At 43.3% G+C, this 27,170-nt stretch overlaps 1 protein-coding gene across 3 annotated transcripts in view; it reads right to left on the reverse strand.

Annotated features, from left to right (window-relative positions):
* Window positions 1-27,170, reverse strand: part of bahd1 (bromo adjacent homology domain containing 1) — a 39,189-nt gene that overhangs the window by 4,578 nt on the left and 7,441 nt on the right. Inside the window, exons 1-7 of one of the 3 annotated variants that reach the window (XM_058615146.1) lie at window positions 19,893-20,294; window positions 9,360-11,071; window positions 5,343-5,752; window positions 4,976-5,135; window positions 4,802-4,881; window positions 4,367-4,458; window positions 2,726-4,277 (exon numbers count right to left, since the gene is read on the reverse strand). In XM_058615146.1, the coding sequence (XP_058471129.1) occupies window positions 4,085-4,277; window positions 4,367-4,458; window positions 4,802-4,881; window positions 4,976-5,135; window positions 5,343-5,752; window positions 9,360-10,965 (2,541 nt within the window). In that variant the 5' untranslated portion in view covers window positions 10,966-11,071; window positions 19,893-20,294 and the 3' untranslated portion in view covers window positions 2,726-4,084. Of the gene's footprint in view, window positions 1-2,725; window positions 4,278-4,366; window positions 4,459-4,801; window positions 4,882-4,975; window positions 5,136-5,342; window positions 5,753-9,359; window positions 11,072-19,892; window positions 20,295-27,170 lie in introns of those variants that run through there. The other 2 variants (XR_009233749.1, XM_058615145.1) reach the window with 2 other exon arrangements.

A 27,170-nucleotide genomic window follows, 5' to 3' on the forward strand; every position in this document is an offset into this window, starting at 1 on the left:
GTCACATGAGAAGGAAAGAACAAATGCTTTTGGGGTCTCTGTACACCGGGCGGGGGAATGAACGTCCTCTCACTCCACTTCACTCTCTTTTATTTTGGTGCAAACAGTTCTTTGTGGTGATTTAAGATCAGACCAGTGTTATCTGACCCAAAAAAAAGAAAGAAAGACAGAAAGAAAGGCAAGTGTTTTTTTTGTTTTTGTCAGATTTTTGTAAGGTGAATACAAAAAAAACAACTAAAAACGGCAAGTGCTCGTCCTTGTTTTCAAGGAAAAACGCTTGGAATAGTAGTGGATTTTAGGGTTAATAATGGAGGGCGGGGGGGGGGGACAGGCACAGAGGACCAGCTATCACACATCTGGATAAATAGATTTCCGCTGCTGAATGATTTCTAAGGCCATGACACGACGATCAGCGGATCGCGCACTATCGTTCGACTGAGACGAGGCCGAAACGACCCAAACGACAACAGAAAGCTCTAAACGCGCTAACCTGCGACGACGAGCACGCGGGCGATCCACGGAAGAAAACGCAGTTCATGAAAAGACAACAATATGGCAAAGAGATCATGGTTTTTGGGGGAACACGAGCATCCAGGCGGACAGTTCAGAGGAGGAATAAGTGGATTTTCTCTCGACTTTTTTGCCAAACGGAGCAGCATTCATCGCATCTACAAAACAAATACAAATATAAAGCTAAAGCGGGTTTAGCAGGTTCTTCTGTTTGTGGATAAAACTATTGTTTTTTTGTATTTTATGGAAGAAATTATGTCGTCTTGTCCAAAGATCAAGACCAATCTCATACACATACGTAGCGATAGCCACCGCGAGCTATCGTCATAACAACTGAACAGGGCTGTCAGAGTTAAGCTAACGCGCTAATCGCTGCGCATTGATACAGCCGGGATTAGCGCAGTGCGATAATTTCACTTAATTTTCTGGTGTGCGCTGACCTCTGACATGAAAGCCGGTGCAACAGGCCATAATATAAACCCAGTCCAGAATAAACCCCGGGGTTAAAGCGGTCTATGCTAGATTATACCCCGGGTAAATTTGTAGAAATTAGCCTAGGCCAGACTCTACCCCTCTAGGCCAGAATATACTCCTCTTGTGTAAAGAGAACGAGTTAATTGTTCAACATTTTAATCCACCACATCAATATGGACTAAGAAATTACAGACTTGTTGATGAAAAAAGCTAATTTCAAGAACCTTTTCAGCTAAAATATAGATTATTCCAGGGGTAAATCCATGTTCCTGTTGCCGTTTATACATTTTAGTGAGTGCATATTCTGTGTAAATACAATCAAAATCTCTTTTTACACAAGAGGGGTATAGTCTGGCCTAGTCCAGAGTACATCCCGTTCAAACTTCAATAAAAACATGTGCATACGTTTGTTTAAAATAAACAGGGGGCGGATAAAGGATCGGCGTGTCATCGCGTGGACCCGCGATGCATCTGTGAATCAAGATCAGCACACGAAAACGCACTTCAAGTGTCTAAACGAAAGGCTGGGAACGTTCTATAAGGCAGCAAAGATCGAGGGCACAGTCAGGATTAAGTTTAAGGGGTTTAAGTCGCCGTAGCGTTCGGTGATTAAAGGTGAAGAGGCAGAGCTCCGTTGTCCGAGGAGACGGACGTGAAAAGAGGGGCCAAAAAAAACAACCAGATTTGGTCCCGCGGGTTAAGCGTCTGGTCACATGATAACAGGCGTCCTTCAAAGTGTATATAACGTCCTTCACACGTGTCCTCCAATCTGCCTGGAGGACGCTGAGGAGAAAAACATAAAAAAAGGCTTCTACTGGGAAAGCAAGCTCACTCCGTCACAGCTACACTGACACACTTCGCACTCTATTCTCTTTAAAAAGACTTGATTTGAAAATAAATTAGATCTTCTCCATATAGAAATAAATACGCAATCTACTCTCTCTCAAAACATAGGAATGAATCGTTACCACGGATCTACAGCGCTACACATTACTCGGCATGTCATAAGTGAAGGAACAAGAAGGTAGGCGACGAACTTGTTGCCATCTGCCAGGGGCAAACGACTCAAATGCAAATATACAGTCAGCTGCACCCAGGGGTTGAATTTACACCTGCGTTTTTTTTGTTGTTTTTTTTAGAAACATAAACCTCAGCATTGGCACAACAATAATCCCCTCAATGCTCTCAAGGCCTGTTGGACCTGTGCTTTGTTTGTAGGCAGGTAGACGCGTCTGTCCCACGGCGCGAGAATCACCGCAATATTGGAATCATTGTCACAAATTCACAAAAAAAAACATGTCACATTTCATCGTTTGCCGTATTTCATCAAACGTGTCCGATCGATAACTCTTCCTCACGGGTCAGTGAGACCAACGTGTACATTATGGTAATGTATAATCATGGAATACTTCTCAAATTAGGCTTATTGGCAGATTTACATCTGTGTAGTAAATATATATATATACACATACATATATACATACATACATATACATACATACATATATACACATATGTATATATACACATATATGTACATATATACATACATATACACACATATGTATATATACATATATGTACACATATATACACATACATATACATACATACATACATACACATATGTATATATACACATACATATATACATACATACATATATACACGCATACATATATACACATATATACATAAATATATACACATATATACATATATATATATATATACGCACATACATATATACACTCACACACACATATATTTACATATATGCACATGTATATATCTGGAGGCACTGGCCGGCGAGCTCAGCTTAAAATAAAAAGGCCGAGGGGGAAACAGCTGTCTCCAGTGTTTATGCTGAGCTTTGCTTCACGGGCTCCAGGCGCTCCATCTATATTTACTATACAGATGTAAAAAAACATTATTGTTTCGCGGCGAGACGGCGAATACACACAAAGCGACTTCTTTAAAAACCACTTCTCTGCTGAATCGAACCAATCAAACTTGAAATCTTCCTCCACGACGCGCCGCTGACACTTCTGTGCGTCTGACATCTGCAGGCAGGTCGTAACATTAATCACCTTTAACATCAACGTTTCTCTCGCTCTCTCACTCTATATATAGATATGTATATATACTTATCTCAAATGTCACATTTCTAAGAGATACAACAGCGTTTTATACAGCAGAGCACGTTCCAGGTTCTTCCTCGCAGCTGCTAAAACACCAGAGAGCCGTTACGTGAAAAGCCCAATTACACTCGCTATAAGAACTCTTACACAACACTGTATGTCAGACATCACGTCCTACTGAACTAAATGTGTGTGGCAATGTTTTTAAAGAAAAAAAAAATAACCTCATCTTCGTTTTTCTTCATCTTTGACTTCCAGTTCCTCTCAGGCAGAGGCAGCAGGTAGGTTTTTGTAGCCAACGCCGCTTTTCCACGACAAGGTCCCAGCTCGCCTCGGCACGACTCTACTCGGCTTGGTTGGTTTTCCATTACAATATAGTACCTCCACAACCTCAATGTGGGCGGAGTCCTCGCGGTACGGCTGCGTGAAACTGCCGTGACTTAGTTTTACACACGAGTGACTTGTAAAGCAGTTGTTTTCCATGTACTGAATCATTAGAATCGTTTGTTCACAGAATCGTTCAGTACAGACACTGTCAGGCACAGGGGTTGTGATGCGGCTGCCGCTAAATACACCAGACTCCTCTGTTAAATATTGACATTTTAGGCATTTCATTGCTAAATGTTGGAGATTAACGCACGTTTTCAGCATTTTGAGGTCTTTTTAACTGATCTACAGTTCGGCATTGTTTGGTTTGATTCTTGTCTCGGACGTCGTGCTCATGCCTCTTCCAGTGGCGACACTCTGGCGACACCACGCATAGTATCAGCTCAGCTCGCTTGGAACCTCGCCAGGTACTAAAAAAAATGACCAGGTACTATCACTAATGGAAAAGCAAAATAACCGTGCCGTGCTGTGCCGAGTCACGGCGGGACCATGTCGTGGAAAAGCGGCATATTCAGAGTTGTGGAGGATGAAACCCGAGTAGCATTAGCTCACGTCCCATGTCCCGTCAGGTGCTACTGCAGGTTCTTGAGCAGGCGTCCGTAGCGAAAGTCGTAGACGTGTCGACTGAAAAACACCAGCTCCGGGTTGGTGTCGTCGGGCACACAGTGGTGGGTGGGCGTGGCGTTGCCAACGATGGGCGGCACCACGAGGGCGGCGGCGCTGTCGTGGACACCTTCCCCGCGGCGTTTTAACAAGGCACGGAATCTGGACACGGCACACAACACAAAGTCATCTGGCGTACTCAGGCATCGAATGCACTTTAATAAAACAATAAGTTGCCCCTTTTTTCTTACCGACAATACTGTGCCAATGTGAGGACATAGCATTTGTCTTCAATACAGGCCACACTGTTCACATCCTGGTGACGGGAAGCAAAGACCTCGTTCTGGTGGAGGAGACGTGAGTTTACATACTGTGCTCGCTCAAAACAGAAATATAGTCAGTACACATGGACAGAAGTGCTCTAAAGCAAATATTGGGAGTTTGGTCACCGAGAGCATGGTGTCGCTGCATTAAATTATAATTTTAGTAATGTTTGCTTTTGCACTAAGTAGAGGAATGTTATGGACCAACAGCTAGAGAGTTTCCCGAATTCCATTTATTTGCACATCCAGACAACTGATCGTTAAGACTTTTAATCCTTTTTTTCCCCATTTCCCTATTTGTAAATGTTACATATTGTATCTTTAACTCACCACAGCCATAGTATGAGCAGATTCGTGTCTCACCTCACAATGAATGCCAGCGCTGCGTCCCCCCTGTGTGTGCTCTGGACGATAGTACCAAAACAAACTCATCATCATCTCTCCTGAGAAGAGAAGAGAAAACACACTGTTCACCCTCAAGCCCTCGGGGTGCAGCAATCAGTGCGAGGAAACACCGTGGTTCAGCGAGCGTCCTACCTGACTCAGGCTCTTCCCACAGAGCGGAAATCTTGGCCACGAAGGGCAGAGACTTCTTCCTGGGTCCAGATTTCAGCAGAACGGCGTCTCGGACCCGAATCAGCTCCCCGTCCCTCTGGACTCCCTCGTAACACTTCCTCAGCACAAGAGCCTCCTCTCCCTGGCAACACAGGCAGTAGGAAACTGATAAGCTGCAGAGTAAGAAAGCTGCAGGATGAAATTTGTATTGGATGGTTCTGTGTCTTAACGGAAAGTGACATCCTTCCAAATCCTTTTTAGGGACGAGTTAAATGACACCAGATTTAATTACAAGTGGCACAATCACGGCGGCATCAAAAGGCCCCAGCGTGACGTTTTTTCTACATACCACGGAGAAAACCTCCTTCTGAAAGGACAGGCCAACTGGCCGCCAGCCGTTGGTGGTTTTTTGGCGGCCCTTCTTCGGCTGATTGGCAACCAGTCGCTCTTTGACACCGGGATAGCCGAGCTTCTGTTTCTTCTCCCTGTTGAGAGGGCAGACAGCTGAGCCGCCGCCACTTCCACCGCGCGCGCCAGACCTCGACCCGCTGGGGGGCTTGGCACTCTGCGGACTCTCTTTTGCCACCTGCAGTAGAGGCTGCGGCTGGCTGGGGTCGGACAGCGACGTCTGAACGCGGGGCACCGACTGACCGGCTGGAGGCACAGTGGGGACGGGACAGCCAGTGAGGACTCTGGGACCGGGGGAGATGGGGATGGAGGAGGGGCCGTGGTGGTCGTTGAGGGTCGGCGAGTAGTCATCTGGGGAAGGAAAGCAAAGATGATGAAGTAGCACACGCGCGCACACACACACACTGTGCTTTAAAAAGGGACCAAACGTGGTGATCAACCACCTTTAACAAGGTTATGTAATAGAAACATGAATTGCACTCAGCTGCTCTGCTAATGCAGCAGAAAAAAACACACAGGGGCTCAATTAAGGTCAATTATAGCCTTTAACACAACACGCGCACGCGCGCACGCACACACACACACACACACACACACACACACACACACACACACACACACACACACACACACACACACAATTCATGGTCAGTTCATTTCAGTGTAATCTTTCAGCTATCTGCATTTAAACCTCATCACCAGCCTTTATTTTATTTTATGGAATATACATCATCATCATAAGACAATGTCGCTCCTGGTTCACAGTTAGCTCATTGAATAAGCTCAAAAATCGCAAACAACACTTTTTGAATTGAGCAAACAAAAATGCCACCACAACATCAAAATAGAACAATATCGATTTAAAATGTTGCATTTTATTCGTTTGAAAAATACACTTATTTGTTTGCAATGATTGGAGTTCTGTTAGACAGACATATCCTTTCACCGTGTACAGTATATGACCTTGATTATTGAGCACAGCAGCTCCTTCCTGAGACTATTGACGAATAAAGAGACTCCGTTTTAAATACCCCACAGTCTATTATTGATCAGCTGAAGTGAAATATTTCTTAAACTGTGCAATGAGAAGGTACATCCCTCACCTAACTACAAAAACATATATATATACACATATATACACACATATATATATACACACACACACATATGTATATATGTATATATATATACACATATATACACACACACACATATACATATATATATATATATATATATATATATATATATATACATATATATATATATACACACACACATACACATATATACATATATGTATGTATATATACACACACACATATAGACCCTATATACACATATTTTTTTATGTGGATTTATGTGGATTTTCGTCTCAAACCCTCAGAGCCTGACCTGGTTTGGGCTGCAGACCACAGAGAGAGAGCGAGGGAGAGGGAGACGCATCTGTTCATGTGTGATCGTTGTTTTGAGGTCACATTCAGGTGTTTTGTTTTTTTTTTCCACCACACATGCATGCACGGGTGCTCATAAACTCACACACACACAAGCTGGGTTTCTCAATCCTGGTCCTTGGGACCCACTTCGCTGCATGTTTTAGATGTTTCCCTGCTCCAACACACCTGGTTCAAATAAATGGGTCGTTACTCGGCTTTTGCAGAGCTTGTTGATGAGCTGACTATTTGAATCAGGTGTGTTGGAGCGGGATTGGGAAACACTGGTCCTAAGTACATGGTGCAAATGCATTAGTGCGTGTCCAACTCCAATTTCCCGGCCCAAATGGGTCATATTTAGTGTCTGAATTATTCGCAAGGTGTGTTTTGGGCATAGCATCAATTACGCCAAACAGAAATGTCCCTTTAAAAGCCAGGTGCGCCTGTGCCTGACGCATTAGTGGACCCTCTACCGTCTCCTGAAGGCCCTGGTATACTTCCGCGCACATGCCACGCGTGTCGCATATTGCGGACCCTGTTATACTCTCACGTCAGGGTCCTGTAGTGTCCCATTTCACCATCGGGTGGCAGTAAAAGTCTGGACACAGGGAATAGGATAGCATTCCTACCAAAGAAGCTAGAGCTCCCTCAGAAATGTCTGGTCGGGCAGGGGAATAGGTGTCGGCCGGTTCAAGGGTCACCAGGTCAAGGCTTGGATGACCATCCTTGGCATCTGCTTCTTGGAAATTCGGTTTGCGCGTGCACTGTCCCAACGATGCACGATGCGCGTTGGGCCCGCTCGCTGTGCATGGAAGTATTCCAGGGCCTTACCATTTTTGGCCCATTTTTGACCTTAGACCAGGTTTTCGTTGGTCAGTGAAGACTACTAGTAAGTCTAAAAACAACATTCAGCTCAGCTTGTTACTAAACCGTCTGTGGTTTGTGTTACAAACAAAGAGACAAAGCAGTTTTTGCTTTTTGTTACTTCCCACTCACGTTACATTAAAAATAGTAAATTAATTCCAATCATAATAGCTATTCTCAGCACACTGTACAGACTCGGCAGCCTCATTAATGTGGAGAGCACATGGAGAAGAATCGTATACTCATGGTGTAGTTATGAACATTTATTGCTTATTAGGAAACCCTACTGTCTTTCTGTAAGTGACTCATTATGGGCATAATTACCTGTGAGAACAGTTGTTTAGTTGGTTTTTTTGTGGCTCTGTAGGGAGCTTTATCATGGTTGAGCGCATAAGGCTGATAATGCCACAGTATAAAGGCTTATTAAACGACACTTTTATAACACAAAAAGACCAGGGAGGGCGCAGACTTGATACCGTCATTTACCAGTGTTGGTGAGTTTCATGACTAGAAAATGTAGTGCACGGTACAGTAAACTTCACCCGTTATAAATAATTCCAATCAGGATAGAGTTAGATCATTATTTATTTTCTAATCCCTCTCTGGAAAAGCTCACAATGACGTAATAAGCCCTCAGTGGTAGATTACCAAATGATCAAAGGTCCAAACAGGGGTTTCTTATAAGCTTTCCACAAGTATGGCTGTATAATGTATAGTATCTTTGAATTAATTATTTACTTAATTGGTTTTCATAGCTTAATGAATAAGCCTTTTGTATGACCCTTTGAGCAAGGGCCTTGCTTAACAGAGGCCACCATCTTGTACCTTCCCATTTCCACAGCAGCCTAAATAGAGGTGTGTTTTGCGTATTGACAGGAAAGTCGAGTATATAAACAAAGAACGGCTTTGCACACATAAATCCAACCGTAAACCAACAAAGAAAAAGTCTGAGAGAGTGGCCTTCGACCTGCGTCTGATGTCTCTCCACTAAGTCATCTTTGAAAGGCTCCCTTTAAAAAAGGAAGATTGAAGGTTTCGGTAGATGTATAAAAAGGACAGTTACACATTTCAGGAGTTAGGTCAAAACTGATTGTAAAGGCTGGGCAATAATAAGACAACGCTATGTATCGCGATAGAACTTTTCCTCTAAATAAAAACAAGATAGAACTTTGATAGGACTTCATGTTTTCACACACAACCCAAACAGCCAATGACAATGAGAGAAACGGGGATTTAAACCAATCATGAGACAGGTTCATGTGGTGTAACACCAGTGCTAACTCTAAGCTAACACTAAGTTATCTCAACGCTAACCCTACGCTAACGTGGCGCGTCTTCTCCGTTTATGACACAAACGCTGATGTCATGTATGCAATCGCCGACTTTATGATCAAGGATAGGGTGAAATTAAACGGCTGATACGTCACGTTAGCTTTGCGTTAGCTTAGGAGTTAGCACTCGTGTTCTTCAGTGGACGGACGTCACTGCTACTTCTTCTTCTTCAGTGCTTACCTAATCCCCTAATCTGTATGTTTTTGGACTGTGGGAGGAAACCGGAGAACCCAGAGAAAACCCACCTTTAACTCATCATGATGACGGTTTCCCACAACGGTGTGCAGGAAAAACATAAACGTCATAATGCTGATTTCTGGTCTACTCACCTCTTTTGATGCTGAGGTTACAGTTGGTGCAGTCTGTGGGGTTGAAGGAGCACCCTCCTCTGGTGATGGCTGGGATCACACTGGTATACGTGGAGTAGCTGTTGATCCTGCAGGTCTCTCCGCAGCAGGCCTCCACTGAGGTGCAGCAGTAGACCGGATGGCTAATCCCTGAGGGCTGTGGACCTGGGCTGGGCAGCAGTTTGAGTCTCTTTCCACCCCTTGGGCACAAGGCCAGGGGCGACACGGGAGGAGGAGTGGGGGAGGCGTCCGGGTGGCTGAAGTGGACGTAGTACCCGGGGAAACAGGTGTACGTGTGTGGGCTGATGGTTATGGCTGCTGGGTGAGGAGGCTGGAGATGGTGGTGGTGATGGTGATGGTGGTGATGATGGTGGTGGAACACGTCGGACGGCGAGCCGTCCTGCGGTTCCTTGAAGGGCTTGTCCTTCAGGAAGAGGGCTAGTCTGTGACAGTACTCGACACACCTCTCCTGGGAGCAACAGTAGCAGGAAGACACCTTGGTCTCCACCTGCTCCTCTTTGATTGTTTTTAAGGGGAATCCCAGAGCAGAGCCACAGTAGAGAGTATGTCTGAGGCACTCTTGTCCCCCTGTGGATTCTTTCCACTCAGGATCCAAAGCCTCTGTCTTACATAAACTACAGCATCCCTGGATGTTAGGCCCCAGTTGGGGATGGACCACATCCTCTGTACCCTGTTTGTGCTTCAGTGGCTCCTCGTGTTTGGGATGCATTGTTCTTTTGGTCTGCTTCGTTCCTTCACACAAAGATTTACCGCTAATCTCACCCTGAGTCGTGGCTGCCGTTTCACCTCCATTCCCTGGTTTGGACTCCGACTTCTTTTGCCGTTTGTTTCCATATTGGGCACTGGTGAGTTTGAGCAGTGTTGCAGCAGTGAGGCCGGCCTGACGCCGGGGGGTCGGCGTTAATAAACTAAGCCAGTCAATTTCCACTGGCGCCCGCTTCTGTTTTTTAGGCTTTTCTTTCAGTGCCGCTTTTCCTCCTGAAGAAACCTTTTTCGATCCACGCTCAGTTTTAGCGGGGCCGTCTTTAGCTGGACCTTCGTTCGAGGTCTGCCGCTTCTTCGTGAGATTTGCTGTCGAGGAATTGTCTCTGTCAAGCAACAGGCTGTTGACAGCCTCAGCGTTGAGAGAGGCCATTCTCCGCTGGCGGGGCTCGAGGACAGGTGTGAGTAAGGCGCCAGATCGGTTGATTTTTGGTTCCAGTGCTTTTCGATGGGCTGTGGAAGATTTCTTCAGTCCGGATTTGGTCTTTCTTTGAACGGAGCTGGAGTGAAGCTTCTTTTTGCCTCTGACGCTCTTTTGTCTCCCAGCTTTTGGTGCATACTTCTCTTTACCCAGAACGCCTTTCTCCTCCAGACGGGTGAGTAGGACGCAACAGTCGAGTGCCTCTCCATCGCCCACCGCCAGTATCTTCTTCCGATGCTGGTGTGAATCTTTCTTAACGTTCCTTGTCTTGCTCTTCAGCTCCTTCTTCCTTTCCTTCTTCTTCTTCACACCTTCTCTGTTGCTTGCCTTCTCCTTGTGGGGCTTCCTGCCTTTTAGCGGCTGGCTCCGCTGGGCTTTCACCATGGTCTCAGCGTCTGGGAGAGGATACACCACTTCCTCTGCGTGTCTCTGCTCAGAGAGGGCCTTCAGTCAACATCGTCATGGATCGTCAGATGGGTCCAGACAAGCTCTGAGGGGGGTGGGGGAGACACACATCAGACATTGAACCACACAGACTTAGAATCTCAGAGTGACTTAATGTAACGGGATCTTGTGATGCATTATTCAACAACCAGTTTTACTTAGTTTGCCGTCAATTTCCGCGTCCCCAGAGAACACGACCACTTAAGACTAAATCTTCTTCCAGCAACCAAAAATAAAAGAAATTAAAATACAAACCCCTCTTGACTTTTCATCCTTTGTATCAACAAAAAAGGCAATTTTCAGCGTCTTAAACCCATGTTTAAGCAGATTAATGACTGACGCAATCGGGCTCCACATTGCGAGGATTCACTCAGGCACAGAACAAAGACAAGCTTTCACGCTTTTTTTTTGTACTGCTTGATGGATTCTTCGAGAAGTGATGTGAATCTTTAATTCCACAATTACTTATTCCACATGGCTTCAAAGAATGGGTAAACATGAGAAGACTGAAGGAGTAATATAGTGTCTTCTGAGAGTATTCAGCCGTCAATTGGATTTACTCGCATTCTCTTTATGAGTTGTTTCTCACTTTGCTGTGTTTGGGGCATTTTCTGGAGCTGTGGCTTTCAGGCTATGTGTGTGTGTGTGTGGCATCCAGCGAGTAACAGTGCACAGGGTGTGTGAGGGTGGGGCTCTAGAAAAACATAGCAAACAGATTACACTGCTGTTTCCGTGTCTCCTGTGCGGTGCGTCTGTTTATCTGTGTCAGAGTCGACTGCATGCACGCGGAGCAGCGAGGCCACAGCGGACAGGAAGCGAGCGTGCACTTTGGCTGCGTGAAAGTTTGGTTCTCGTGAAGGTTGTACCTGCTACTACTTTTCATTCAGGGAGGAGGATGATTCAAATGGCAACAATCCCACACTTTAACGCTTTTCACTGGGCAAAGAACTAGATTTGGTATCTTCCGCAGACATCTGATTTTTATTTTTTTATTTTTTATTTTATTTTGAAAATCAGATTACAGTTTGTATCTTTGTTTTTTTTCGTTTCCTTTTGAAAAAACGAATGATACACAGATTTGTATGAGTTGTCGCAATGCTTCAACTAGAGCTGAAACAATTACTCGATTATTAATCGATGACTGAATGAATTGTCAAGTATTTTGATCATCGATTTGAAGTTTTTTTAAATTAATAAAACAAGCTTTCTGATTGTTTCAGCTTATTAAATGTGAATATCGTCTGGTTTCTTTGCTCCACACAACAAAGAAACCATTCAAACTGAATCGTTCTCGTTTGTGGACAAAACAAGACATTCCAGAACCAAACAATTACTCGATTAATCGTGAAAATAATCGATAGTTGCAGCCATTTCCCAGTATTCCACCAACTATACAACCACTTCAATCAAAGCTTCTCCAGATAATTTACGGTACATTATCCAAATACTTGGAAACACTGGTGAGTTAGTGATGAATTAACTGCCAGTGACACCTGTGTGTGTGCGCAGCAGAAAATAAAAGGAACACAATTTCACCACTTGACCTCGAAGAAAATAAGTGAACAGGTGGCATTTTGATATTTTAAGTGACTCTGACTCATCATGAGAGCATTCAGCTTTCACAACCGCACACACACACACACACACGCACACACTCCATTAATGTCTGCTACACAGCGGACATGATGACTAAGGCAACTATTTGTAGAAGGGACATTTCTATACACGTGTTTTACGTCAATTTTCAGGGAAGAACGTGTCCAGCATGTGAGTGGATCTCAGATGCCGTGCGGCAGTTTTCACAAATCTTTCGAATGATTTATAGAAAGACAGAATTAAGCGTGGATGTACAGCTCGGCTCACGGTGACTGGGGCTGCCGATTGTCGCCTCTTGATCTATAAAAAAAGGTCACCGCAAATGCTTCTCGCATAAATGTCTTGTTTTGTCCACCTAAAGGTCACGTTAAAGAAAAATACGTTTGTGTGGATCAGTCAGTCAATTATGGGCTGGTTTCCCACAGAGGTTTATGTGCCTCATCATCTCACACTTCTTTTTTTAAAAATATACTGCTGCATCCGCGATAATATTTGGAACCACGTCAGTCCTGAGTGAGCGGATACTTCGCTTTTATATTCCACATGAGGAGGGGGGAATAAAAAAAAAAAAGCGACGCACTGCAACCATTTAATCTGCGAGTGCTGACGGCAGCTGACTGCGAAGTGCCACACTTTTATTGCAAATGATGTTTCTCTGTATACGTCGGCGCGTCACATCGTGATAAATGTTTATCAGTGAGCCGACTTGCAACTTTGGTTTGAGTCGAGAGGAAGAGCGTTTGCATGTGTGTAAAAACAGGATATATGGAATGATTTCTGCTTTTCTTTGTATTTGCATTTGATCTAGTGTCTTCTCAGACTGACTTTAGTGGAGATGAGAAGATGACGTCATCGTTTTCCCGAAAGTATCATATTCTGAAACGCGAGGCCGGTGTTTTGAGATTTTCCCACTCAGGAAAACACAGTTTCAGGTCCTAAAACAAAAAGTACACGTATTCACCTGAACCTGTTTCCACATAGACGGGCCCTAGATGGTGATGTTGATTCAAGAGTCCAAACGAGATCTAGTCGAGCCTGTTTTCACATGACATCATGACATATGATGATACTTCACAGCGATGACAAACTGTTATCATGTAACAACCTAATGAAGGGGCAGCCAAACCAAAAAGCTTGAGCTTTAATTACAGGGAACAGACTGGGAGACGTTTATGTTGTTCAATACACCGATCTACAACAGAAGAATGATTTCTAAACACAGGATATCATTTGTAGGGAAGAGTGTGTGGGTCACAAGTGTATTGAAAGAAATTTTAAAAATCAAAAAAAACCAGCATGAATTGTGAGGAAAAAAGTCAGAAAGTTGGAATTCTGAGATTAAAGTGGGAATTCTGAGAAGAAAGTTGGAATTCTGAGATTAAAGTGGGAATTCTGAGAAGAAAGTGGGAATTCTGAGAAAAAGGGCTAATTCTGAAATAATATTTAGAAAGTTGGAATGGTGAGAAAAAGGTCAGATAGTCGGAATTCTGAGATTAACGTCAGAAAGTTGGAATTCTAAGAAAAAAGTAGGAATTCTAAGATAATAGTCAGAAAGATGAAATTCTGAGGTTAATGTCAGAATTCTGAGGAAAGTCAGAAAGTCGGAATTCTGAGAAAAAAGTCGGAATTCTGGGGGAAAAGGTCAGAAAGTCGGAATTCTGAGAAAAAAGTCGGAATTCTGGGAGAGTAGGAATTCTGAGGAAAAAGGTCAGAAAGTCAGAATTCTGGGAAAAAAAGTAGGAATTCTGAGAAAAAAGTAGGAATTTTGAGATAATACAAAGTTGGAATCCTGAGGAAAAAAGTCAGAACTTCTGACTTTTTTTCTTAGAATTCTTTCTTCCAATTTTCCAAACCCTTCCTGACCTCTAGAAAAATAATTGAAAACATAACCAGAGTTGAGTTTTAACTGAAACAGTACAAATGCGGCTCCGCTCAGCTGGAGTGGGCACACAAACTCTCTGGCTGGACATTTTGAAAAAAAACATCCCATGGCTCCGTCTGCCCTTCTAACTGAGCGACTCGGTGAACCGTGAAATGCAATCCATGACGGAGAAATTTAATTTCCAGATAACAAGAGGACAGAAGGAGCCTCACATTGAGTTTCTGTCCGTGGATATCAAATCAACTTGTTCCATTTGAATAAGACAAGCACGCACAGCGGGAAGACGAGGGCTCGCTGACGAGCGCCGTTATTTCTCCCTGGCTACACCATCACCACGCCGACCACAGAGACAGACTTTAGACTCAAATTAAACTCAATATTTGCAGCCACACACACGCAAATAATACATGGTTTAGGAGTTTAAATAGTGGAATATACACCAGTATGTCGAAGCTCTTTACCCGAAATGATATTTTTAGTGCTAAAATATAACTATTATTGTTATCCAAGAATTTTTAAATTGACCATTTTACAAAAGAACATTCTTATGATGCATTATGTTATTATGGGGTATCCAAGAAGACAGCATGACGGACAGCACTGACACACAGGCTAAAAGGGTTTGATTTCCCCATCTTTTAAGGACCATGATTGTTACTTGAATAAGATAAAGAGTGACCTTTCTTTTTCAGATTGGTTGGATTAGTTTTTCCCATGTTGGAAGAGATGAGAGATCAGATCTTTGCTGTAGTTTGAGTGTAATAGGGTAACCGAAAATTTAATAGAAAAGCAAAGACACAAGCAAATAATGGAGAAAATGGCAGGTAAACGAAACACATTTCTTTAACTAGAATGTTCTTTTTGTCCTTTTTCCTAAATACAAATTCCAGACTTTTTCGAGAAAGAAAACATTATTTTCGAGACCTTGACTTTATGTAGTTTCACACTTGAGGGCCTACTTTATTCACATTCTTTTCTTTAACATATTTCATTAAGAGTACGGTCAGAACTATGAAAGCACGAATGAATGAATGAACAAATGTATGGATGAATAGATAGAAAAGTATACAGAGACTTGAGTGCTTCTTGCACTGCCTCTCCCATGCCGGCAATATCCAAGTTTTAGCACACACTTTTAGCACAATATTCTTTGTGTAATCCAGTTTTTAAACTTCAGATAAGTCAAAACACGCAACGACCCATTTCTGCCGGCAGCACCGAGCTAAAGAACATGAGCTTTGATTGGCTATCACTCCAGCACAATCGTGTGACCAGCTCGTAAAATTACATCATGTTTTCATTTGGTTTTCGTCACACAATTACATATTTTAAAATTATTTCGTGCATTTGTGCAGACTCTAAAAAGCCGTGTTCCCATTGTCTTCAAAGTAAAGGCTTTCGGACCGCGCGGGACTACTGGGACAGGTGGTCGCTCGCCTCGCGGCGGACCGCTAGCTTGATCCCGAGATCCAACAACAAGCTTTTTAACTGCAGCAACTTTGAGATACGCTGTTGGAGCTGGAATTACCGCGGCTGCTGGCACCAGACTTGCCCTCCAATGGATCCTTGTTAAAGGATTTAAAGTAGTACAGGGCCTCAAAAGAGTCCTGTATTGTTATTTCTGGTTACTACCTCCCCGAGTCGGGAGTGGGTAATTTGCGTGTCTGCTGCCTTCCTCGGAGGTGGTAGCCATTTCTCAGTCTCCCCCTCCTCTGGAAACAAACCCTAAACCAGTACAAATCGAAAGTTGATTGGGAAGACATTTAGACATTAAGACTTTCACTTTTTAAGGTCTGGAAAACACTCAATCGCTCATCTTCTACCACTTTATTATCCACATGAGGGTCACGGGGGAGCCAATCTCAGCTGACATAGGGTGAAAGGCGGAGTAATCAACTGTCCACTCTCACACCTATGGTCAATAAAGAGTGTCCAATTTTTGGACGGTGGGAGGAAACCGGAGAACCTGGAGGTCTGGAAAACAAGATTTCAAAATAAAATTCCCTACTTTTTAAAAGACTTTCCTGTTATACAAGTGCCGTTGACGGTAGTTCCATTTGTACCACTTGGACTTCTACAAAAGGAGGAGGAGACTGTGCTGCCCGACTGTCACACAGACTCATTCAGAAGAAGGACACGGTGTAAAGCTGTCATCAAGACAGGGGGAGGAAAAAAAAGAAAAAGAAAAAAAAGCCCTGAGGCAGCTGGTGTGCAGCTTCATATACAGTAGTTCCACTTTCCTGGAGCAAATCAGCAGTTAAACAGTCCTACACCAACACTTTAGTTCCCCAGTATCTCAGTGACATCTTACTTAGAGACATTATTAAAACGGTGACCGAGTTCCTGTCATTTTAGTTCTTAGTTTACTTTTTGTGTGTGACAATGAATCATGCCATGAATTTCTGTTTCTCTCGTATTTTTTTTTGGCAGGCAGGCAGACGGGCAGACATCTGGCTGCACGATGAAGTATTTGCATTATATTAAAAACTTTCTTAGGAAACGCAAGTTGTGCCCGGGTGACGATAAAAGCCTGTCGAAGCCTGACGACAGCAGGAGAGTGATGTAAGGAAGGGTTTTGAAAAGTCTGTGTTTATAACATTATTACATTAATACAGAGCTGTCAAGGTGACATTATGTCCATTAATCGATTATTAATCAGTTACTAAATTAATGGGCAACTGTTTCGACAATCGATTAATCAGTTTGAAGCTTTTTTGTCATGATTAAAACAAGATTTCTGATTGTTTTAGCTTCTTAAATGTAAATACTTTCTAGTTTATTTGCTCCATTTACCAAAGAAATCATTTAAACTGAATCGTTTTGGACAAGACGTTCGAGAACGTCATCATTTCCAGGTTTGGCGAACGTTTTCTGACATTTTATGGACCAAACGATTACTCAATTCATCGAGAAAATAATCGACAGATGAATCGATTATGAAATGAATCATTAGTCGCAGCCCCTAATTTTAAGAGGAATTCCTTTGCGATAGACACTTCTTTTACATGAAACTGGCTTTTACATTTTTCCAAAGGGCATTACATACAATAATATACAAATACACACGTTCAACTGCTTAGTAACGCAAATATCTAGTCAGTAAATCACATAGCAACAATTCAATGCATTGGAGCGTTTAGTCACAGTGAAGATGACCTGCTAAGTTCAAACTACCGTGCATCAGAATGAGGAATGATTTAAGTGAATTAGAACATACTATGGTTCAGAAAACTGCTGCACTATTATTTTTTTCCACAAAGCCATGTGTAGAGCTCGCTGAGAATGCTTCAAAGAAGAGAAAATATCAAGTGAGTGGCAGTTCTCTAAGAGAGATGACCTTACTGAAGCCAGACTGCTTGAAAACGATAAATAAATGATAGAAAGACAACAGTAACCACTCATTACAACCAAGCAGATGCTACTTTCAAAGGTGCCCTGTGTGCACCCGAGTGGCTGCCGAGTGAACACTTGGCTACTTAGTAAGTACACCTGTTCAACTTAATGCAAATACCTTAATCAGCAAAAATGGAACCGGTTATTAAAAAAAGGGTAAGAAGATGACTGTGAATGTGGGAGGCTGCTCTGCGTACTCCACAAACTGCTGATCGACTGGAATTTTCACACACAGCAACCATTTCTAGGGGTTAACACAGAATGGTCCCAAAAAAAAAAAGAGAAAACTGTGAGTGAGCAGCCTTTCTGGTTCTACAGGTTCCTCCCACAGTCCAAAAACATGCAGATTTGGGGTTTAGGCACAATTTGGGACGGAGTGGATGGTTGTTAGTCTCTATATGTGTCCCTGTGATGGACTGATGGCCTTTCACCCTATGTCAGCTGAGATTGGCACCAGTGCCCTCCGCAACCGTCATGTGGAGGATAAAGCGATAGAAGATGGATGAATGGATGATTTTAGTGAGCAGCAATTCTGCAGGTGCAGAATAATTTATAGAAAAGCAACAGCAACTCAATCAAACCAAGATAAACACAGACACACACACACACACCATGTCGAAGCTTGAATTAGGCTACAGCAGCATTAAAAGGTGCATTCACACCAGTCCTTCTTTGCTCGGAAAGTCCGGTTGCAAACTCTGGTCCCCCTAAAAACGTCGGTTGAACGAACGATGAACAAGAAAACGTGCTCTTCTATTGGTTAATGCAATGTTTTTGGTTGTTTTTACCCACAATGCCCTGCGTTGTAGTCCCGTTTCCTGCATTCCGTTCACTTGAAGCAGAACTGAGACCTGGGTTTTTAAGGTTGCGCGTTCACACCTTTATGTGAACATGCGACACATATACGCTACAACAATGGACTCAAGCATTTGTCCCCGCTATCGTTCTACACGTGCCTATGTTTTGGTTGCGTTGTACCCACAATGCCCTACATTGTAGTCCGCTTCCTGCATGGGGTTCTCTTGAAGCGAACGAAGACCTACGTTTTTAAGGCGGACTAGTGTTTGCAAACAAACTCGGGTTTGATTAAGAAGGACAGGGGTGAATGCACCCTTAATTGAACTGAGAACCGAGATGCAACTCCATGTTTTGCTCTTATGTGGTGGAAACAGAAGTTTCCCTGCATTATAACCAACAAATGAGCGAGTTTTCTTGTTTATCGCTCGCCGTCTCCTTCAGCAACCCTCGATGCAGCGCCGCCTCAGAGTCCCCAAACGTACCGAGTCTAAGCGGACTATTCTTAAGTGTAAAAACCACTCCTGTGTACCTAATAAAGCGGCCGGTGGGTGCACGAAAACGTCACGTGTTGCTTTTCTCAGACGGCTTCCGATGTAACAAGTTACGTGCACACATGATTACAGCAATGCAGTGTTTACTTTGAAAAGTAAACGTCCACCAACACAGTGACACTGTTACACCACCAACACTAGAACCATCCTCCACCACCTCCTCCTCCTCCTCTTCATCTTCCTCTTCCACCCTTCACCTCCATGCAGGTTCAGCAGTTACACACACACACACACACACACACATCCACTCGCGGATTTGTGGATGATTTTCATTTATATGAGAAAACGCTGTGCTGGTCCTCTGACTGTTAGTGTGTGTGTGTGTGTGTGTGTGTGATAAAGCAGAGGCTCTGCTGGAGCTCGTACTTGGCCATGGTGGTGTCAGTGTTAGTGTTGGTGTTGGTTGGTGGACAGCGTTAATCTGACAGCCCGCCTGTCGTACTGTAGCACAAGCTGCGATTACAAGAAGTGGAGGAAACGAGTCACTAAACAGCCGCACACCGTGCGTCGACGGAGCAAATCTCCGCCGTCAACACGCCGAGTTTTCGGTGCGAGATGCCGAAATCACAATTCACGAACCCCGCGATCCCCGCCGCGTCTCCAAGTGTGACGGCAGAAACGAACAGTCGCGATTCATCGTGGTTTACCTTGCGTGTCCCATCGGAAATGAACGCCGATCCGCAGGAAAAATGGATTTTAAAAAAACAAACAAAACCCTTAACAGTAATAATATTAAAAAAAATAATAATAATATTAATCCTCGTCCTGTGCGCTGTGTCTTCTGCCCACTTCCTAGTGTGTCGGCGGGGCTGCGGAGCCGGAGAGAGATCCGCGGAGAGAGCAGCTCACAGTAGCTGGAGACATGGTGAACAAATCGGTGAGCGGTGACCTACTTCCGAAGTGGCATGCTGGAGATAATATATCCATGCGCTGCCTGCATTACCGGGACATCCCTCTGCTCTGCTGTCATCCTCCTACAGGGACTCGGGAGTGGAACAATTGCTTTCTATTTCCACTCGAAACTGTTTTTTTTATGTTGTTGTTATTGTTGTTGTTTTTTAAAATCTCCTCTCCGTGCACTCTGCTCCAAACTATCGATCTGACATCGATTATTATCACAGCCGAGGTTTCGCCTCTGAGGCAGCTCGACTCAAAGTTTAAAAGGAGCTGCATGTGAGGAAATGGATGGCGGGTTCTCAAAGTGTGGCGCGTGCACCAGCGGTGGTACTCGGGAGGAGAATCCGGGTCCGCGCACTTGACGGCCGACGGGTTTTGGTTTTAAGAAAATAAAACCAAAATAAGATAAGATAAATGTATTTATTTTTTTAAACTTTATTTATTAAAGGATTAAAGAAAGATAAAGCAGAGAAAAACAGAAAAAGGACTATAGTCTATGTGCATTATGTACAGGACAAGTTATGCACATTATATACTATGAATGAAGGTGAGAGAAATATTGCGTTGCAGGTAGATAAATAAATAGTGGATATTGTGTATACAGACTCAGTAAGCATATAAATATTAAATGCACTGGTGTACAGGCAGCGGTGAAGTAGTGCAAGTAAAGAGTCGTTAAGACTGAATGAGGATTTTTAAATTCTTTTTAACTGATCTACAGATGATGATGTCACATTTTAGTATCAGGTACTAAAAAAGCACCAGGTACCAGGTACGATCACGAATGGAAAAGCAAAACAAGAAAAAAGTACTTGAACTGCGTAGTGGAAAAGTGCCATTAGAAACAGGGGAAGCTCATTTCAAGCCCAGTTATTTCTCCATAAATTCTGCAAACGAACAACTAGAACAAGTTAACTAATTATGATAATTATGTAAAACTGAAATGCCATAATAGTGTTATTTACAAACGATAATGGTATATATTGCAGAGTAAATACGTAAAAACGTGTACGTTTCTGCAACGTTGTCAATCAAAAACTGGCTCCGCCTTTCAGACACTTCCTCCAATCACGCAGAAGCTCATCTCACCATTACTTTTTCCCTTTATACATTGTTCACCTGAAATGTCCCTTTAAGAAAACTATCTATATAAAATCTGTACAGAAATATTGTAGAAATCCATTTTTGTGTTTTTTATATCACAGTAATTTGAGTATCTTTGAGTTTTATTCTGTTATTCTAAATAAAAAAAAAGACAGTTTATTAACCTCTCGTAACATTTTTGCTGTCAATTTAAAGGCTAATATAATAAATGCCCACATAATGCAAATGATAGCTGACATAAAGTCGGTGCGAGAGCCAAGTAGATGTAATGAGATCAATGTCACGTTATTAATGAATGAAAAAAAGAATGAAAAATGAATTCCTAGAGGAATATTCCAGAGAATCTTCCCTCCATTTAGATGAATCACAGCAGAAAATAGAAGGCACGCGTCCCTCTTAATTAGTCTCATTAACTGTATCCTCTTCTCTTAATGACACATGCAATCTAATAATATGGATGAGTGATCTGTCTGTGCTCATCATTTATTAGAGTCAGACTGCTCAGCTTACAGGACTCACTCAACTTCATCTGCATCTGCTCCCATCAACACTTTTAAAAACCTTTTCAAGCCAACACTGACTCCGCGTTATCGGAATCCGGCGTAATTGGGATAGATGCTAATTGTCTCCGTCGCGATCGGCGTTACAGTGTGTAATTAACAGCTGTAAACGAGCCCAGTGTGTCGAGTTAATGAGGCATGAGCGCCACGCGATGCTCAGGGAGTGGAGACTGCTGAGATCTGACCTGCGCTGCAATAAACACGCACTGCAGAGAGAGAGAGAGAGAGAGAGATGCACAACTCAAACCGGGGTGAATAAACGCTTCCTCGCACTCACTGTGCGTGTGTGTCGTTGAATCAAAAGCGAATTCTGTCAGCGATCGGCGCAGTATTTGTGTTTTTATTGATGTCTTTTTTGTTTATTCTCACAGGGAAGTGGTGTGAAGGTAAATAACAGCACCAGAGTTAGCCTGGGGCTAAGTTATACACGTGTTGTCCCTGAGCAGGTAAAACAGAACACTGGAACTGTGATAATGTCCAAAGTATAGGGCGGAACGATTTTGAATAAATTGCGATTCCGATTTTTTTTACAGAATTATTCTTATTTTAGTTTGAATAACATGTTTGAAACGATCACTGTGTGATATTTGTGCAGATCTGTGAAAAACAAAGATGTTTTCGTCATCCTGTAGTACATGATGAAGTGCGCGTCGCGTATTGTGGACCCTGGTAAACTCGCACATCGGGGTCCTGCAGTATCCCACTTCACCATCTGGTAGCGGTACAAGACCGTGTCCTATCAGAACCCAGACCTATTTCCATAAATCATTTAAAAAACAAACAAGAATCATCTGCCGGCAAGATGGCGGCAGATGATTCGACGTGACCCCTAAAGAGAGAAGTCGAAGTAGGAGGATTTCTTTTTTTAACTGCCGCAGCTTTTCCAGCCCTTGAGGAAATAAATACCAATTACACGCGCTGTTAATTACCGCGTAACAACACTCGGCCAATCACGTCAGAGAGCTGGAGCCACACTGGATACGGCGCGTCAGCATTTTCTGAACGTCCTACCTCATTCCGGGGTCGGGACACATGATTACAGCAGCGGTGCTAAAGTGAACCACACTGACTTTGTTGAGATTAGAGCTCTAATCTGTTTTTTTTTTGTTTTTTTTACCACTTTCTAACTGGACCTCTCAGGATTTGGGCAGCCCATGGCCAAGTTTGAGTCCCCACCCCAAGGTACCCAACCCCCATTGCTCCCCGGGCGCTGCTTCAGTGGCTGCCTGCTGCTCCTAATTCTAGGAAGACTTCAAGTAGAGGATGGGTTAAATGCAGAGAAGGAATTTCCCCTGCGGGACTGATAAGTTATAATTTAATTTATTTAATTGAATACCCCTGATTTACTCTTTTTTCCAAATTTCAGGAAAAAGGCACATCATGAAATAAATATAAATAACCAAGAGAAATTAACACTGAAAAAGGGCAGCGTAACAGAAATTGTCTTTTAGTCCCTTACATGGAAGCTTGACCGAGGTGTGTCCCACGATCGTCAACCTCCCCCCAGAAACCCTCGTCTCCAGAGAGATTTCTTGAAGATGAAGAATCTTTCATTCTGGCGTTGGAGAGACAGCGCCGCAGCCAGTGAAATAACACAGTAATACTTTATTGATCCCGTCCTCTACTTGGCCACCCCCCCCCCGCCTGAGAAATCGGACGCCTACAAGCTGCCACGGCATCAGAGCACTCGAAACAAAACTTTACAGAAATATCCACAGCATCCACTTGAACTCCCAGATTATTTATAGGAAATAAAGGTAAAGGAGGTAAAGTTGTTTTTAAGCATGGTTTATTATACTCTTTGGTTTTCCCCGTTTTTTACAGCACAGTTCAGTGATAAACAGTATTTACTTCATTAGATTATGTTCCTCTAAGGTTTGTAGAGAGAACGTAATAAATGTGGAGCCAAAGTGACTGTGAAAAGATAAATTATCACCTGAATCTGCAGCTGTGTGCGGGTTTATGGAGCCTTGCAGCTAATTCCAGCGCATTATTTCGCTGCCGTTTGTGTCGTTCGTGTTTTTTTGGTGGTTTTATCTGTTTACAGTGAGGGGGGGAAAAAGGCCCTAAAAATAAGCACTACACACAACCTGCTCAACGGCAAACAGCAGACGGACACAGTTAGTGACGAGATGGTGGACATCGTGGAGCAATTAGCAGCTAAACAAAACTGAAAACATACTCAAGTCAGTATTCTGGAGAAATGCTGTTGAATCAAAACTTAAGCATTTAACCCACTACACTGGCTTCCTGTGAGTCAGAGGATATGAAGCATCCAGAGCCCTGAGATCAGCAGGGACAGGTTTACTGGTTCAAATCCTACTTAGAAGAAAGGGAATACTTTGTCTCAGGTGGTAAGTATGAGTCTGAGGGAACCAAGACGGCGTGCGGGGTTCCTCAAGGGTCCATTCTCGGACCACTTCTATTCAACATCTACATACCGAGTCTCTAGCTACAGCTAATAACATATTACAACATCTCTGCAGATGACACACACGTTTTTATTCAGAGTCATCACATGACTACAGTCCCTTACTTTCAAGTGTATTCAATCAATCAAATCAATGAGTGAATGTGCCGGGAACTTTCTCCAGCGCAGCTTGTTTTTTGGCTCCAAAAATTAAAAGGTCAAAAGTCAGTGCTCTCCTTGACTCTGTGTCATTGAGTGCTACAAATCAAGCCAGAAAACTTGGTGTAATTATTGACTCAGACCTGAATTTTAACAACCACCTAAAAGCTATCACTAAGTCTGGCAATTACCACCTGAAGAACATTGCAAGGATCAAGGGTTTTCGGGTCTAAACAAGACAGAAAAACCTGTTCATGCTTTCATTTTCTAGATTATTATGATGGTGTCTTCACAGGTCTTAATAAAAAAAACAAAAAACAATCGAGCAGCTGCGAGTAGTCCAGAATGCTGCTGCCAGAGTCCTGACAAATACCAGGAAACTGGACCACATCACACCAGTCCTCAGATCACTACACTGGCTTCCTGTGAGTCAGAGGATGGATTTCAAAATCTTACTCTTGGTCTTCAAAGCTCATCCTAGACTAATTAGCTCCCTATAAAGCATCCAGAGCTCTAAGATCATCAGGAAGAGGTTTACTGTGTTTTCCCTCAGAAGCAGAACCAAACAAAGTGAAGCGGCATTCAGTTACTCTGCCCCAAACATTATTGATTACTGAAGCTTTCTCTTAAATTTTCTAATAATCACTTTAGCGCATTTTATTAACTTTTATTGGCAAATTACACTTTTATCTCTTATAATTTTAATGTCTGTTTTATTGTTAATATTTAATTGAATTTTGATGTCTTGGTCTTATTATGATTAATGTCATTTTAACCTTTTGAAAGTGAGCGTATGGCTGACAACACTATTGCACGTATACACGGACTGGGCAATTTGTCTGATTGCCTGTGTTTGTGTAGAGGTTTCTCCATTTTCTTTTTGTACCTATGCTGTTTCTTTTTAATTTACAAGTTAATTACCTTAATCTCTATTTATTCCTCAGCCTTTTCAACCTTTTTTACCAAGGCAAACTTCGCAAACTACTACTAAACTACTGTGAAAACCTACTTGACGTTGAGTGCAGTAGTGCAGAATTGCTCGTAGGTAGTGCATGCTACTTTCTGCTTGCAACTATTGCCGCTGGCTAGCCCCCCCTAGAGGGGGCGAGAAGAAGAGCCAAGTGCTTAAGCCTCATCTGCCGGTACATAGCCTCTGAACCACCAAGACTTCTGCAGCGCCTCCTCGTGGCCACACATGGTAACTGGGCTCCGCACCACTGAATCCAGGCTGGGGATCTCGGAGCTGCCGTGTGTCCCCAGAGACGTGGTGTGCAGTCCCCCCCCCCACCGGTGGACTCCCTCAACTATGGGCAAATAGCCCCATTGCCTTGTGGGTCAGCCCGTCCTGGGCCCACCCATGCCACAGGAATTACCTCATCATGGTAAAGACAGTGCTTCTGGGGATTGCGTACCCCCTGCAGCACTTTGTGGACCTACATCCATTCTGGCACCAACACCATTACCACATACAGTATTCTGTTCACGCCAAAGCTGCAACAGAACCTGTGGGTCCAGGACAGGTCTATTCAGCCATCAGAAGACTCACCGCTCAAAGACATCATCATCGGACTCGATGGACAATCACGAGTCCAATAAACCAGATTCAGATTCTGGTCCCCCCCGACAGACACACTTCCTCTTCTGGTCCCCCACAGAAAACATACAAGCCACAGGCTGAGTTTGAAGGAGAACGGACGCGGACCAGACATGAGGTTCACATTAAAGTCCCAGAGCTTCCTCGATTTTCGCTCCTCGTCATCATTCACAATGATCTACAATGACAAAAAAAAACCTCCCCGAGAGTTGTTTTGCCGTCACGATGTGTAAAAGCGGTTGGCGCATCAACAACGCCAAACTGTGTCTTTCTGCCTCCAACTCTTGTGAACAATGCCCCTCCCGGGTGTTGTGACTGTGGTCACACACACACACACAAGGAATGTGTTAACACACCAAAAATGTAACAAACAACCAAACCTCGAAACCAGAGTGATTTGTTTAGGCACATAACGAAAAGCAGCCAGACACAGGCCAGTTCACAACATAATAAAAAGGAGTACAGTTTATTTTAAAAACATCAATATTATAATTATCTTATATGCGCCTTCAGTACACAAATGATTCAGTAAATCACTCGGCGGGATCGGAGAACAGTGTATGTTTGCTTGTTTTTACAACGTGTGACAGAGACGTGTTTGTGTTTTGTACGGCTAATGGCAACCGTGGTGTGATACACGACTGCTCCGTTTGTGTGTGTGTGTGTGTGTGTGTGTGAGAGAGTTATTCACACACACACAAATGTGTTTGTGTGGGTTCACAAACAAAAGGAACCAAAGTAGAAAATTGGGGATTTTCCAGGTAAAAGGCATGAAAACAAACAGGGTATATATAATGACGCCAAGACAGCCGTGACACTGACAGCGGTGAAAAATATCTAAAAAAAACAAAACTTTCCAGCACACTAAGGCACATCACTGTGAAAAATCCCGAGTGTGCAACACAGCAGAACAGACTGTTATTTCTCAACGTCAGTCGAAATCTAATTATCGTGCGAGTCCAACTCAAACTACAACAACTCAGACTTTTAAAATGCAGGGAAACATGTTAGTCGAGCTGAAACGCTATTCTGCATTTCTCAAGACAATGCTGTTAGCAGAGCCGGCAAAAGGTGTAAGCGAAACTAAGCAGCTGCTTGTGGGCCCCCTGGTGATGCGGGGGCCCCCTAGTAGAATGTGGAGAAAAACACATTTTAACATATTAAAGCAGGGTTTTTCAATCCTGGTGCTGGGGAATGCACT

The sequence above is a fragment of the Solea solea genome, chromosome 18, assembly GCF_958295425.1.
Source record: "Solea solea chromosome 18, fSolSol10.1, whole genome shotgun sequence".
In the NCBI taxonomy this organism is placed as follows: domain Eukaryota; kingdom Metazoa; phylum Chordata; class Actinopteri; order Pleuronectiformes; family Soleidae; genus Solea; species Solea solea.